A 14,883-nucleotide genomic window follows, 5' to 3' on the forward strand; every position below is an offset into this window, starting at 1 on the left:
TATCAGTCCACAGAGAGCTTCTGCAGTCTCAGCTAGGCCTTCACAACTCTGTACAAGCTCCATCCATCCTGCGGCATCCAACCCTCTCTTTACATCTTCTCCCCGAGCCTCGTTGCTAGACTGCCTTGGACTTCTACAGAAAATATAGTTCCTAAGTCAATTCTGTAGCCTTCCTCTGACATATAATCCAACATCTGACAAACTCCCCAGCTGAACTAAACCCCTCCCCTCCTATTGTAGTTTTATCTTATTCTTATCTTCTGCCTGTCCACCTCCCAATCTACCTGCTTATCTGTGTAATGTTTGTGGAGCATCTATTAGGAGCAAAACTCCATGCTTCATTTGGTGATGTATGCTTGGTGCCCTGACTGCCCAGTTGTTTGCAGTTTAAATGAAGCCTGTAAATAAATAAACCTGGACACGTGGGGGTCAGAGTGGGCAGCTAGTTGCATGAGTCTCTCCAGGACTTTAGGCTCCAAAACCAAACAATGGGCCCAATACTGAGGGAAGCATTCACTGCCCATGCCAGTCTTGACTTGATGCGTGCTTGGGTTTCGGTGCCCCAGAAAGAACCTGAGTCTGATAGGAAAGCATTGTACTCACTCTGAAAGGACTTTTAGATTCTTGTTGCTCTTTTCCAACCAGTCCTTTCTACCTTGAGTTAGAGGCAGGTTGCATGGTTCACTTGAAATAGAGCTGAAATAAGCCCTCCTCTCATAAATAAAAGAAGAGAAAAGAAAGGAAAGGAAAGGGAATAGGAAAAGGAAAAGAAGGGAAAAGGAAAGAAAGAGGCTTGCAAGAGAGCCATGCAAAAGAACTGGAGGAAACTGCTGTTCTTAGGGATTTATTCAGATATGTATTCAGTCTTTGGCCACAGGAGGGCGGTATAGGCAGTGTTTCTTGAGGGAAGGACTCCTGGGTGGTGGTTTAGAGTGGTCTCTATGCCAACAGGAACAGGAAACCAAAGAGGTCCTGAAATTCTCAGCCTGTAACTTGGAACTTTTAGTCCCCTTTGGAGGGGTTTTGACTAATAAAGGCCCTTGTGGGTGGAGGGGCCAAGGTTGGTATCACCAGCTGTGGCAGGGACTGTTCTGCATGACACATTTCCTCTACATCCTCCATTGAGAGTCAGCAGGGCTGTCCCTTAGTCTTCATTTACTCATCCATTCATTTATCGTTTAGCTGTTCAGTCCTCAAAAAATATTTACTGAATGCCAAGCACTGTTCCTGGTGCTGGAGAAAGAGCAGTGGACAAAACCGTCCCTGCCTTCATGGAGCTTACAATTTATAAAGGAAGACAGTAAACCAATAAATGAATAAACATATAATATTTCACGTGGTGATAGGGCTACAGGGAAAAGCTGGATAATAGCATACAGACTGATGCGTGGTTACAGTTTTAAAGAGGTGGTCAGGGAAAGATTCCTTTTGAGGAGATGAAAGAGCTAACCTTGGCCTGGCTGGTGTGGTTCAGTGGCTTGAGCACTGGCCTGCAAACCAAAGGGTCGTCAGTTCGATTCCCAGTCAGGACACCAGGGCACATACCTGGGTTGTGGGTGAGGTCCCCAGTAGGGGGCACTAAAGAGGCAACCACACATTGGTATTGCTCTCCCTCTCTTTCTCCCTCCTTTCCCCTCTCTAAAAAATAAATAAATAAAATCTTTTTTTTTTTCTAAGAGAAAGAACTCCACATGTAGATAGCTCGGAGAAAGGTATTCAGGGAGATTGAAATTCTTAACCCTATATTTGATATCCTCCCTCAGATTGTACCCTTTCTAACCACATCCGTATCCTGATTCTTTAACTGAAGCTTCTCACCCATTACACTTTCCTCAGGATACTGCACTTAGAACCAACTACATTTCTGCCATACCTTTGGTGAGGCAGGTGAAGATTTAAAACAATCGATGATTCATTGTAAGCTACAAATGAAAATAAATCATAGCCTTTTGAGCTTTAAGGAAGTTAAGAGACTTGTTTGAGGTTACACAGCTACCAAGAAGTAGAGGCTGGACTTACCGTCTGAAAGTTTTAACTTCCCATCCACTGCTCTTTTCCCTTTGCCATGAGCTTTGCAAGGCACCGTGGAGGCATGGCAGCACATGTGAGCATTGGCCGTTTTAGGCAAATGTGAGAGTTTAGGTAGATCCTGCTAAGGGCCAGTGTTTGTAATAAAGGAGGTGACACCCCACTCTACTCCCCATTGTTGCCCCCATCTGGATATGTGTTCTGAGGGATGTGAACAAATCGATAAGCAACCAACCTGGGGAAGGGACAGCAAACCATGCCACAGTGGAAGAGTTTAAAGAAATGGTCATGTTTATGTTGGAAAACAAATGTGTGTTTGCACGTGCATGTGTGTGCCAGAGGGTGGTCATGGTGAATAGAGGCTGAACCCATGATAGATGTCTTCATACTCTTCAGAGGACTCTTACTTAGAAGCACTTGGCTTTTCCCTTTCCTTCCTTTCCCTTCCATTTCCTTTCCCTTTCCTTCCCTTCCCTTTCCCTTTCCCTTCCCTTCTCCCCCCGCCCATTTTTTTTGACATGGCCCAGAGGATAGGATAGAGCTCTAACAAATAGGGAGAACCCTTGAAGAGTGAATTTCAGCTCAAAATGAATAAAGGTTTTGGAAGCTTCTGAGTGTGCTTCCTTTTTCTGAAAATATTCTAGCACTTGCTGGACAAAACTCATTAGGGATAGTGGTAAAAAGCGATAGGCTTTGGAAACATATCTCAGTGTAAACCCTGCTACTGCTTCATCCCACCCGTATGGCTATGAGCAAATGATGTAAACACTCTGAGCTTTAGTTTCTTACTCTTTCTTTTTAAAAAGTATTTTATTTATTTATTTATAGAGACAGGAGAAGGGAGGGAGAAAGAGAGGGAGAGAAACGTCAATGTGTGGTTGCCTCTCGTGCGCCCCCTACTGGGGATCTGGGATGGAACCCAGGCACATGCCCTGACTAGGGATCAAACCAGCATCGTTTTGATTCCCAGGCAAGCACTCAATCCGCTGAGCCACAACATCCAGGGCAAGTTTCTTACTCTTTCAAACAGCAATAGCAATTCCTTCTTTTCAGGCTTCTGGGGAGGGTTAGATAAAGTAATATGTTGAAAGGCCTAGCACCATGCATGCCCAGAGTAGCTATCTCCTCCTTTCCTTTCCACTCCCTGTACCCATCACATATGAGGGAGGCTCCTACATAAGAAGATTGGGAGGAGGTGACCTTTTTCTGTAACTCGATGATTCATTCTATACTTATCAACAACTTTATTCCTTATCTGATTGTGCTTGGGCTACATTACTGTATGCCAGTGAAATTCTGTGTGGTTGTGATTGTCTTCCCCAATAGACTATAAGCTTCCCGAGAGCCTCTCTGTCCGTTAGCTGTCCCAGTAAGTGCCTATTGAGTTGAAGTGCTTTTGCAGGAGTGGTGATCTCTGTGCTGAATAATTGAACTAACGATGAGCCCATGACCTCAGGGAGCTGACTCTGAAATAGAGTCGACATGAATGAATGTGCAAAAGCATCTAGTCACATCAGTAGCCAAGGCAATGAACAGACTGGACTCAATATCTCCAGGCTGCCTGTGGCAAGCATCGGGGTTATCCCATAGCTGGGGTGAGGGTGGATGACAAGTAAATGAATTCCGGGGGCAGGGGTCAGCACAAAATGGGGAACTTTCCTTAGGTCTGATTCCTGGCAGAAGTGGGCCTTTGGGGACTGTCTGAACCATGAGAGGCAAGGGACAGCCAGGCGTTGACTGTTCTCAGAGAGAAGGCAAAGGGTTTATACCTATGTTCCTTGCACCTGGGAAGCAGACCACTAGAACTCAGGTCAGGACATTGAGACAGTTTATTCCTGTGACCAAGGTGACATCATGTCAAATGCTGTTGGAAGATGGGATGTGTGTCACCTAGTGGCATTTATATAACACAGTGTTTAAGGGCACAGTCTCGAGAGCCAGACTCTATGGGCTCGTTTGCATCTAGGCTCCATCACTGACTAGCCACATGACCTCGGGCGAGTTATTTAAGCATGTACCTCAGTTCCCTCATCTGTACTATAAAGAAAGACAGTAATAGTATCTACCTTATAGGCTCGTTGTGAAGGTTAAAAGAGTTAATATATGTAAAGAGCCTAGCACTGTGGCTGACACCAAGCAAGCACTTGATAAATGATGATGATGATGATGATGATGATGATGATTACTACTACTACCACTACTACTACCCAACGAGAGGCTTTGGGTCCTGAGAGATATGCTGGGTGCTTATATTAATTTCAGTGTGGATTTTGGAGCATTTATATTCCAGAGCATTTCATGGAGTGATTAGCTCCTCAGCAGTGACAGAAGTGATGCTAACATCCGACTCAAAGCGACTGACGAACTTTCTACCAAGTGAGATTGTCCTAAATGTGGATGTGCTGTCTTAAGAAAGAGGACCTTCGCCATCGTTATGCACGTTGGAACTGAGAATAAATGACTACTTGGTGGGGATGTTGCAGAAGGGATTAAAGGATGGAGTTGGGGTTTTGCTATACCAAGAGATTCTCTGATTTCTTTTTTCGTTTTAAGATTTTATGTATTTATTTGAGAGAGGGGAAGGGAGGGAGAAAAAGAGGGAGAGAAACATCAATGTGTAGTTGCCTCTCGCGCGCCCCCTACTGGGAACCTGACCCATAACACAGGCACGTGCCCTGACTGGGAATCAAACAGGCAACCCTTTGATTTGCATGCTGGTGCTCAATCCACTGAGCCACACCAGCCAGGGCAGATTTTCTGATTTCTTGATACTTCTTAGCAGAAGGGCTGGCTCTGAGGTGAAGGTCCTGCTGCTTGAAATGTGGGGGACTTGTCTAATATTTTTGAAAATGTGAGCTTAGTTGAATGGTCACCTGACTCTGAAGGCTAACTGCACACAGACAAGGCTGGTACCAGATGCTACGTTTCAGAGGCTGAAATCTCTCAAAAGTACTTCTGAAACTCAGGAGACAGGGTTTTGGTTTCTGCTGTGCCAGAAATTGGCTGCGTAATCTTGGGCAAGTTCCTTCCATTCTCTGGGCCTAAGTTTCCTAACCTGGAGCTTGAAGGTTTAGAGTAGATTTTTTTCCGTGAGGTCTCATCAGGTCTTGCCTTTTGTGTTTGGAAGAAAATATTCTTGGAGTGAAACAGGTAGATGAAGGAGGCATTGAGCAGGTGCTTACAGAACACCTACTAAGAGTCAGGTGCTGTGCAGTGCAGGTGGGGAGGAAACAGTGAACCAGACCAGCATGCTCTCTGCCCTGTCCAGTGTCTCATTACAAACACACACAAATAGCATTATAATACAGATGCATACATTTTTGAAGAGGGGTGAGCGCAAGGTCCTAATGGGAGAAGAACATGGTCCAGATTATTTGTGATGGGAAATCCTCGGGGAAAGCCTTGTGGAAGAGGTGGCATGTGAGTTGAGCTTTGATGTGGAGGCTGGGACAGGATGGCAACAGGTACATAGGTCCCGGGGAGGGAGAGCCTGGTGGGTTCCGAGGACTGTGGTAAGTTCTGCTGAGCTGGAGAATAGAGAATGAGAGGGCACTGGTGAGAGCTGAGGTTAGAAAAGTCAAAAAACACAAGACTGGCAAGGCGTTGTATGTCATGCTACAAAAAGTGGCACTAAAGGTAGTGGGGAGCCACAGAAGGCCTTTGGGCAGAGGAGTTATACAGGTCAGGGTTCGGCTGTAGAAATTAGATCACTATAGTTATTTTCAGCAGGGAGAGTTTTAAGACAAAAATATCAGGTGCTTCCCAAATTGGTGGAAAGGCTGGTGGGGCGAGCTGTAGGCTGGGCGTCCAGGAATGACTCCCCGAACAGCGGTGGGGGAGCTGTTCTCTCTGCAGCAAGCAGGAAGGGGGGGAATGAGGAGCGTTGGGAACACTTCACCTTATCTGTGATCTAGGAATTAGGAACCCACCGGTGCCTTCACTATGGAATGTGCCACTGCCTAAACTATCATCATGCCTTCCACGTCCTCAATGACAAAGCTTGGTAAACTCCATTCTCTGCTGACTCAAATGCACAAAGCCAGTGAGCAGACACTGGGCCTATGGAAAGGTGACATGGCAGCAGAAAACCCTAAAACCTCCATCATTGTTCATGCTAACTGAAGCAGCAGAAATATGGCTTCTGCATCACCTCCTTCTAAGTACTGTGCATGTGCATTTGATTGACAGAAATGAATCAGGTGCAGAACACTGGATGTAAAAGAGTCAGAAATTGTCAGTCGTTGCAGTGTAGTTTTTTTTATTTTTATTTTTTTAAAGATTTTATTTATTTATTTTTAGAGGGAAGGGAAGGGAGGGAGAAATAGGGAGAGAAACATCAATGTGTGGTGGCCTCTTGCATGCCCCACACTGGGGACCTGGCCTGCAACTTAGGCATGTGCCCTGACTGGGAACTGAACTGATGACCCTTTGATTTGCATTCCATGCTCAATCCACTGAGCTACACCAGCCAGGGCATTTTTTTGAAATGGTTTTAGTTTTCAGCAATATAAGAAGGAATGCTATAAGGAGGGTGGCATGGATCCTGAGTGACCAATCTATGGTAGCCACCATAGGATAGAATTGATAAGAGCAAAACTGCTTTTGAGAGAGATGAATGATTTGGACAGGAGAGTAGAAGCTGAACTGGGGAGAGAAACCAAGTAACGATTGGTAATAGGTCAGAGATGATAAGGAATTGAGTATGGGCAACAGGGAGAGAGACGAAGGACACATAAGAGAGATATTAAAGAGGAAGATAATCGCCAGGACTTGGAGACTGCTTGACTAGCATCGAGATGAGGGAGAGGCAAGACGTAGGGCTATCTTCTTAGTTTTTGACTAGTTCTGTGTCCTAAGAGAGAGACAACTCAGGGGAAGGAGGAAGCTAGCCAGGATGGGAGAAGACTAATTCAAATTTGGACTAAGTGTGATGTTTGTGTGAAATATCCAGAAGACAGTTGGAGATTCACCTCTGGAGTTCAAGAGAAGAGAGCTACCTGGGGTCATCAGCACCGCTGTAAGCTCCATGCAGGCAAGGGCCTGGGTCTGCTTTGTTCCCTACTGGTATCCAGTAGCTTTGCTGAAAGGAGCGCTGGTGTGTAATGTAGGTGGTACTTTAAGTCTTAGGATGCATTGGCCCATCATTCCATGCACACATGAGTGAGAAGAAAAGGGTGCTGAGCAGCTTAGAAGAACCCCGAGAAATCACAGCCTTAATGACTGGATGAAGAAGAGCCCAGGCAGGAAATAAAGACAGTATAAGGAGACAGGTTGTGTGGTTGGTGTTCCCAGGGCAAGGGGAGCATTTTAGAAAGAAGGAAGGCATCCATGGAGTCAAGTGGGAGCGAAGTCATGGACAATAAAGCTGGAAAATTGGCTGAGACTTAGTAGCAAGTCAGTCATTTGTTTATATTCCAGAGAAGTTGCAATTTCTTATGGGATGATGGGGGTGAAAGCCAGGTGGCTGTGGGTTGAAGGGTCGGTGGAGGCAGGATAAAATTGTACTTTTAAAGGTGACGAGATTCTAGTTCATATTACGGTACCGTCCAGATCACCAGCATTGGTCTCAACATCATGTAGGAGAGTGGCTTTCAAATTCCTTTGATCATGATCTGCTGTAAGAAATCCCTTTTACATCACCACCTAGCACATTTGTATGTAAAACTGAAAGAAAAGCTGTATTACACTAACTATATAGACATTTCATAAAAATGAAATCATACAAAAGCCTTTTGTGTCTGGCTTCTTTCACTTATAATATTTTCCAAGTTCCCTTATGTTGTAGCATGTAATAGCCCTTTATTCCTTTTTATGGCTGAAGAACATTCCTTCCTTTGTATCTAGCACATTTGTTTATCCATTCATCAGGTGATTGGCATTTGAGTTGTTTCCATGTTTTGGCTGTTGTGAATAATGCTCTTACAGATGTTCGTGTACAAATTTCTGTGTGGACATGCTTTTGTGTACTTCTAGCAGTGGAATTGCTGGATCAAATGGTAACCCTGTGTTTCACTTTTTGAGGACCTGCCAGACTGTTTTCCAAAGTGGCTGCACCATTATGCATCACTACCAGCAGCGTTACAAAGGTTCCAGCTTTTCCCCATCTTCTCCAACACTTGTTACTATTTTGCTTTTGATTATAGCCATCCTAGTAAGTTAGAGTTGTCTCTTATTACAAATAATGCTGTAGTAATATCCTGCATTTGCATTTCATTTGCATTTTCCTGGTAGCTAATATGCTGAACATCTTTTCATGTGCTTATTGACCATTTCTTTGGAGAAATGTTATTCAGCTCATTTGCCAGTTTTTAAACCGGTTATCTTGCTTTTATAATTGAGTTGTAATAGCTCTTTATATATTCTAGACGCAAGTCCCTTATCAGATACATAGTTTGCAAGTATTTTCTTCCATTCTGTGGGTTCTCTTTTCATATTCTTGATAGTGTCCTTTGAAGAACAAAAGTTCTTAATGTTAATGAAGTTCAGCTTATCTATTTTTCTTTTTTATAATCTTTTTTAATCCTCACCCAAGGATATGTTTTTTTTTAAAAAAATTGATTTTAGAGAGAAGAAGGGGATGGGGAGAGGAGAGAGACACACAGGCAGGCAGGCAGGCAGTCAGACATTGATGTAAACGACAAACAGCAATTGTTTGCCTTCCGTACATGCCCTGACCAGGGATAGAACCTGCAACCTAGGTGTGTGCCCTGACTGGGAATCAAACCTGCACACTTTTGGTGCATGGGACAACGCCTGAACCAACTGAACCACCTGGCCAGGGCTATTTTTTTCTTCTCTTGATTGTGCTTTTCATGTCATATCTAAGAAACCATTACCAAATCCAAGGTGACAAAGATCTACATCTATTTTCCTCATTTTGTTAAACTTAGCCACAACAGTTAAAGCAATTCTTTAATATAGGCAAATCTTCAGTCTGTTTGAATTTCCAATTGCCTCATAAACAGCACAAATATGTGTGTGTGCATGCACACACATGCAAAAATTTCACCTGAATCAGTCCATCTCTCTTTTCCTACTTATTTGCTTAAGAATCAGGTTGTTGGCTCTGTAATCTTTTACAGTCTGTGTCCCCGTATTGCAGCTTAACATCTTTTTCTGTCCTTCTGTTCTATAAATAGACAGTTGGATCTAGAAGCTTGATATGATTTGGGCCTTTTGTTGTTTTGTCACGAATCATGTACAGGTGGTGTTAGGAGCCCAAACTTTTAAAGTGGAGACTCCTTAGGGCTTTATTTTATCTTGTACAGGCAGTGCGGCCACTTTGCTTATGACCTGCATTCATTCAGAATTTCCAGCCATCTATTTATGATGGGTGACTGTCCTAGACTCAAAGATTACTAAAGAATAGAAAGCAGTTCTCATTCCTATAGAGTCTTTAGTCTAGTAGGAGCTCCAGATCTTAACTTGCTAAGACCTCATGAGACAGATGGGAGATGGAGGCTGGAGAAGGGAAAGGAGTTGCGCAAAAGCCATCCAACAAGCTTGAGGTAGGACTGAGTAACTCTGAAACCTTCTGGTCTCTAGTCCAGGGCTTTTTCCTAGTTCTAGGCACAGAGTCCCAAACACACAGCAGGGCAGTGATTACAAGCAGATTAGAAAGTTTTGTGGAGGATTCCCTTTATAGTACCCAGCATGCTGGAAAAGTGTAAGTCATCATAGTCTAAAGAAACCATAGGTAGGAAAGGAAAGCTGACCTGCAAGAGCAGAGATATCAGAGAAAGCCAAAAAGAATTGGGTTTTGGATAATTTGTGGTTGAATCTGTTTGTTGAATTTGTAAAGCTAGTTATCAATATGAGTTGCCGATAAATACCTAGGCAGGGGCCAAAGTCACCTTTGCTTTTTCCCAGGCCCTGGCTCCACAAAGTGGAGTGTGTGCGTGCTTTTCATGTACCTATCCCGTTTAAAAAATTTCCTTTTCCTCCTCTTCATCCTTTTCCCTTCCTTTCCCCAACTCTTCTGTCCATCTTATGTCCTATCTCTTGTCCCTCCTTCCCACTTTTCCTTCTCTTTCTCCCCTGCGCCCCACTGTGTAAGCCTTGCTCCTTCCTTTCTTCCTTCTGCCAAACTGTCACTCTTCTGTTCCCACTTGCTTTCCCAGTCCTTTCCAGCCTTTCCTCTGTCTCTCCCTACACTCCCCCTCAATCAACCCCCTACAAGCCCTCCACTCCACCCCCACACCAGAACCCTCACTGGTGGCTCCTGCAAGTCAGAAGGCAGAGACCCGGCTTGGGGAGCCTAGGGCCCTCCAATTGGCTGCCTCCTCCAGCACGCCAGCTGAAGTCCCGCCCCCCCAGCGAGTAAACGCGCTGCTGCGGCACCTGCTATTGGCCGGTGGGCCTTCTCAGCGGCTCGGGCTGCGCTTCACGCAGGCGTCCGCAGTCGCTAGGTGAATAAAAACGCAGCCTACGAGCTGGGGGCTGGGGAGAGGAGAGGGAGAGAGCCAGCGAGGCAGGGCTGGAACGAGTGTCTGGCAGCCGGGATCCCCGCGAAGAGAGCGACCGAGCATAGGAAAGCAAGCGAACTAGAGGGAGTAGGGGAGACCAAGACTGACCGGTAGCCAGGCAGGCGGACGGACACACGCCGGGACAGACAGACTGAACAGGCGCTGGAGAACCTCGCACTGGTTCCTCCCGCCTTTCCCTTTGAAAGCCAGGATTTTGCCTTTTCCGTGGCGCCCGAGAGAGAATGCTGGACTCTGCCGACTTCAGCGCAAGCTAAGATTTCTCAGCTAGGGAAGAAAAAGCAGCCCAATCCTGAGAAGGGGGGGAAGCAAGCTCCCCTGTCCCCATCCCCCCCTCCCCCCATACCAAAACTCGGGCACCAAACCCAGCCCTTCCCTAACCATCCGACTTCCTCCTCTCCTTTCTAGAATGGTGGCTGTATGGACAGTCTGACAGAACAGAGACTGACATCTCCCAATCTGCCGGCCCCCCACCTGGAACACTACAGTGTTCTGCATTGCACCATGACCCTGGATGTGCAAACTGTAGTCGTTTTTGCCGTGATTGTAGTCCTCCTGCTTGTCAATGTCATACTCATGTTTTTCCTGGGAACGCGCTGAATGGAGTCCAGCCACCTGAGCTGTTGCTAACTCTCGATTTGATTTCATCCTGAGAACCACCGAGAAAAAAAAAAATCAAGAGAGACAGTCAGAGACAGGGAAAGAGAGGGAGAGAAAGAGCAAGCTTTCTTACTGAGGGGGGAAAACGTTTTGAGCTTCAACATGGCCTCGCTGTGATATGTATGACGTTGGTATATTATCTCTCCCTAAATCTTTTGTCATGTCTTGTCTTTTAAGTATGCCTGCGAGTGTAGTTGCTTATTGCTTGAGTAAAATTGTTGGTAAAGAAATGCTTTCTATTTAAGTATGCATGTGTGTGCATTCTCCATTTATGTGTCGTTCAGGGAACGAGCTCTGCGTCCTTAAACAGTGCCTTTGCTGTTTGTGGTGCCTGGTCAACTCATTTTCTTGAAAACTACCTTTCAATTCCATGAGAGAATTTTGGTGAAAATTTCTCTCTTGCCATCAGGACTGGATTCGGGTTTGTTTGGGGGCACGGGGGCATGTGGGAAGAGCATGCTGGATTTTTGGCATCTTTGGAAAGACAGCTTAGCATTGGGTGTTTAGAAGAAAAAAAACTGATGGAATGAATTTAGGGAAAATGATTCTTTAGTGTCTCATGAGAAGGGAGAATTTGAGAAGTGATGTGGTGGTGTGCGTTGAGCTGGTAGTTGGAGACTCTGTCCTTTGAATCTCAATTTGCTGTCCAGGGTTCATAGTTTCCAATTTGGAAAGAAGCCACCTTTTCCAACATTTCTGAAAGTATTTTCTTAGGAATTATGGAATGGGGTGTAACGGCATCTTCTGATCTTTATAAATTGGCAAGAGAAGACACTGACAAGCTGTTATTGGGTTCCTTTTCCCAAAGTCGACCCCTGGATTTGAATTGGGTTTTTTTTCTCTGTGTGTCCTCCAAACAAACAAACAAACAAACAAACAAAAAGCCAACAAGAAAAGCCAGTCCCTTACCCATTTTGGGAATCATAGTATTTGGATATGCCTCTTTGGGGTAATCTCATTTGCAATGATGAACTTGAACTACATTTTAAATAGAACTTGCTAGTGCTAATGAGAAAGTGGCGGTTTTTGTTTGCCTCCTTGTTTGTTCTTAAAGATCAGAGGTCTCTCGAATGGAAAGATTTCCATAACAACTTGAAAGTGTGTATCTTGCTAAGTAGACTTTTGAGCAGTGTTCCCCCTCCCCATGCACCCCCCCCCAAATGTCTTGATGGAGTAAGGTATAAGCTGGGGGAAACCATGAACTAGAAACAAAATTCAATTTGACATACTTGCATGTCCACATCAGATGGAAGTGGTGGTGGTTGCTGTTATTATTGCTATTGTTATTATCTTTATATTTCTGTTTCCGCTGAAAAAGCTCTTGGCAAAGCCAGGAAAAAAAATGTCTCTGACGCCGATGTGCATAATACTTGTTTTCCTCCCTTCCCCCAGCCACTGATGTAGACAGGTCTTCCTCATTCCCTTGCTTACCTGACTTTGAAATAGTGCCATTTCTGGCTCATATAGCAATGAACCAGGGTGCATACACATCCACACACATGTTTGCCTTCACCCATGTGGGCGGCTGCTCATGTGTGATGTGCAAATCTGCTGGCATTGTGCTCTCAAGTTCCGTGTCCTATTGTTTAATCTCTTGGGGATGGATGATTATGAAAGGAGAGGGGCTGTGAAGTGGGCTCTGGAAATTGTCCTGACCTCAGGACCCAGAGAGTATCATTGAATGGCATCAGAAGAGGTTTTGAGTCTTGAGGTGGGCTCTCATTGGCTCCGCGTGGGTGAGAAACTGTTGGGTTTTTTTTTTTTTTTTTTTCATTCGATTGGTACCATGGTGTAAGCATGATGTGGGAAGTTTGCTGGCATTGATACTTACTTACTCTTTGGTCCCTTCGTGGGGGCCCCCTAGGTTGAACTGAGAACTTGTTTCTTTGCGAAGAGAATCTGCCGAGACCACCCCCCACCCACCACCTGAGCTCCAGTGGTATTATCCAAAGTAAGCTTATATTTTGACTGGGCACTTATTTTTAGGCAGCACTGAGGAATGAGGAAAGGCTCTGGGCTGAGCACTAAAGACCTGGGTTCTTTCTGTTCAGTGGCAGTTTGACCTTGGCCGATTTTTTCCTTTCTCAGTGGGTTGGGGTTTCCTGAAACATTGGCATTTGAGGATGGTTAGGCTAAGTGACCTCCAAGTTCTCGCTTTCTGTGATTCTTGGGTGCCCATAGGCACTGGAAATCAGAGGGGGATGAACTGGAAAGACAAATGAAAAAGAAAATGAAATGTTCATCAAGGACCAATGGGAAGTGAGGGGGAAAATATCTGGTTGCTGGTACCCAGAGATATTTGTTTCACCTCAGAGATTTTTTCACCTAGCTCTGTGAGAAAACCAGTGCAACAATGGAATGCTTTTTGCTTTTTTTTTTTTTTCCTCCCTGCCAGGAGAAGCGTTCTTAAAGCTGATCTTTGAGCCAGGTTTATGACAAAGTAGTGTCATGAAATGCCACAGCCTTCACGACTGGGTGCCTGACAGGCCCTTGGCAGAAAGCCTTTGGGAATGTATGTGTGTAGGTTGCGTGACAGTATGTTCGTGGGTGTGTGTGCACACCCTTCTCTGCGGGGGGTTGTGGGTGGGTGGGTGTACACTCCTGAATGTGGATGGGGGTTGGTCGTGCCAGGAATGAGGAAAAACAGAAGGGCGTGCATTGAGTTCCACAGTTCTGAATGGCCTCCTTGTGCTGGGGACCGTAAGGATTTGGCTGCTGTTGTGATGGATGGGTGTTCCCCTACCAGCCTTCCCAGCGACCCCCCACAGCCCCTCCGGCCAAAGGGCTAGCTTGCATGAGCCCCTCCATCAGTAATGTAGCTGGTGAAATGGGTAAGCATTTTTCAAATTAATTTCTCTCTAGTCAAATAAGGGAACGTTGCTAGCCAGATGGCAGGCCACCCCAGAGCAGCTAAAAGGGAGTTTGGAGAGTCGAGAACCAAAGTTGGCAGTGTGACTTTTTACTTCTGTGAATCCTAAAGGTTTGGCATTTCTCCTTCAGACGTGTGAGGGTATGCAAAACGAGGAGAGTGGGAGAAAATGAAACACGCAGCCAGAGGAGTGGAATCCTCTGCATTTGGACTTCTTTCTTTTTTTTTTTTTCTTTCCTCTCCTGCCTCTTTTCTTCACCTTCCCCCTTGTCCCTTTGCTCCCTCCAGAAACAGCCTTCTCCCCGCTCTGTCAGTGGGTAGGTAAGGAAGAAAAAGAGGACTTGTTCTCTGGGATTCCTGCCGACTTTTTTCAACCAAGTTCCTCATTTCTTTTCCACCGTCAGGGTGGAGAATACCTTTCGGTACTAGGAGGGGCAAAATTCCAACTCAGGAATTTTGGCTTCCAGATCCCTACTGGGAGATTCAAGAAAATACTCTCAGCTGGTATCCTAGCAACCTGTGCATCGCTCAGCTCCTGCTGAGCTCCAGATCCCACCCTTAAAATGTGCAGGCTCTAAGGCTCAGGAGAAAGGGGGCTTGAGCCCAGTGGGACTTGAGGAGATGCTTTGGGGGAGAGGACAGAGAAACAGCAAGATCCTCGTTGCCTACATATGTCTAGAAAACATACACAGAAGGCGTACAGAGCCTAGCCTTCTCCCAGCCATGGGGATGGTTGACTGGAAAGGTCCTGGGTTCAAATCCCTCTTCAGTTACTACCTTCTCCTTAAGATTAACTGAGCCATCTCACAGCCCAGCTTTAGTGCAAGGAGGTCTGTAGGCCCT

General features: G+C 45.4%; 1 protein-coding gene across 11 annotated transcripts in view; it reads left to right on the top strand.

Moving 5' to 3' along the window:
* ARHGEF9 (Cdc42 guanine nucleotide exchange factor 9) overlaps positions 1–14,883 on the top strand; it is a 199,060-nt gene that overhangs the window by 83,287 nt on the left and 100,890 nt on the right. For 2 of the 11 annotated variants that reach the window (XM_028522797.2, XM_028522799.2), the window contains exon 1: positions 10,458–11,302. The exons of 3 other annotated variants lie outside the window; for them this stretch is intronic. In XM_028522797.2, the coding sequence (XP_028378598.1) occupies positions 11,294–11,302 (9 nt within the window). In that variant the 5' untranslated portion in view covers positions 10,458–11,293. Of the gene's footprint in view, positions 1–10,388; positions 10,437–10,457; positions 11,303–11,702; positions 13,123–14,883 lie in introns of those variants that run through there. 6 more of the 11 variants (XM_036016994.1, XM_028522800.2, XM_028522802.2 and 3 more) reach the window with 4 other exon arrangements.

This window comes from Phyllostomus discolor, chromosome X (assembly GCF_004126475.2).
Source record: "Phyllostomus discolor isolate MPI-MPIP mPhyDis1 chromosome X, mPhyDis1.pri.v3, whole genome shotgun sequence".
NCBI lineage: Eukaryota > Metazoa > Chordata > Mammalia > Chiroptera > Phyllostomidae > Phyllostomus > Phyllostomus discolor.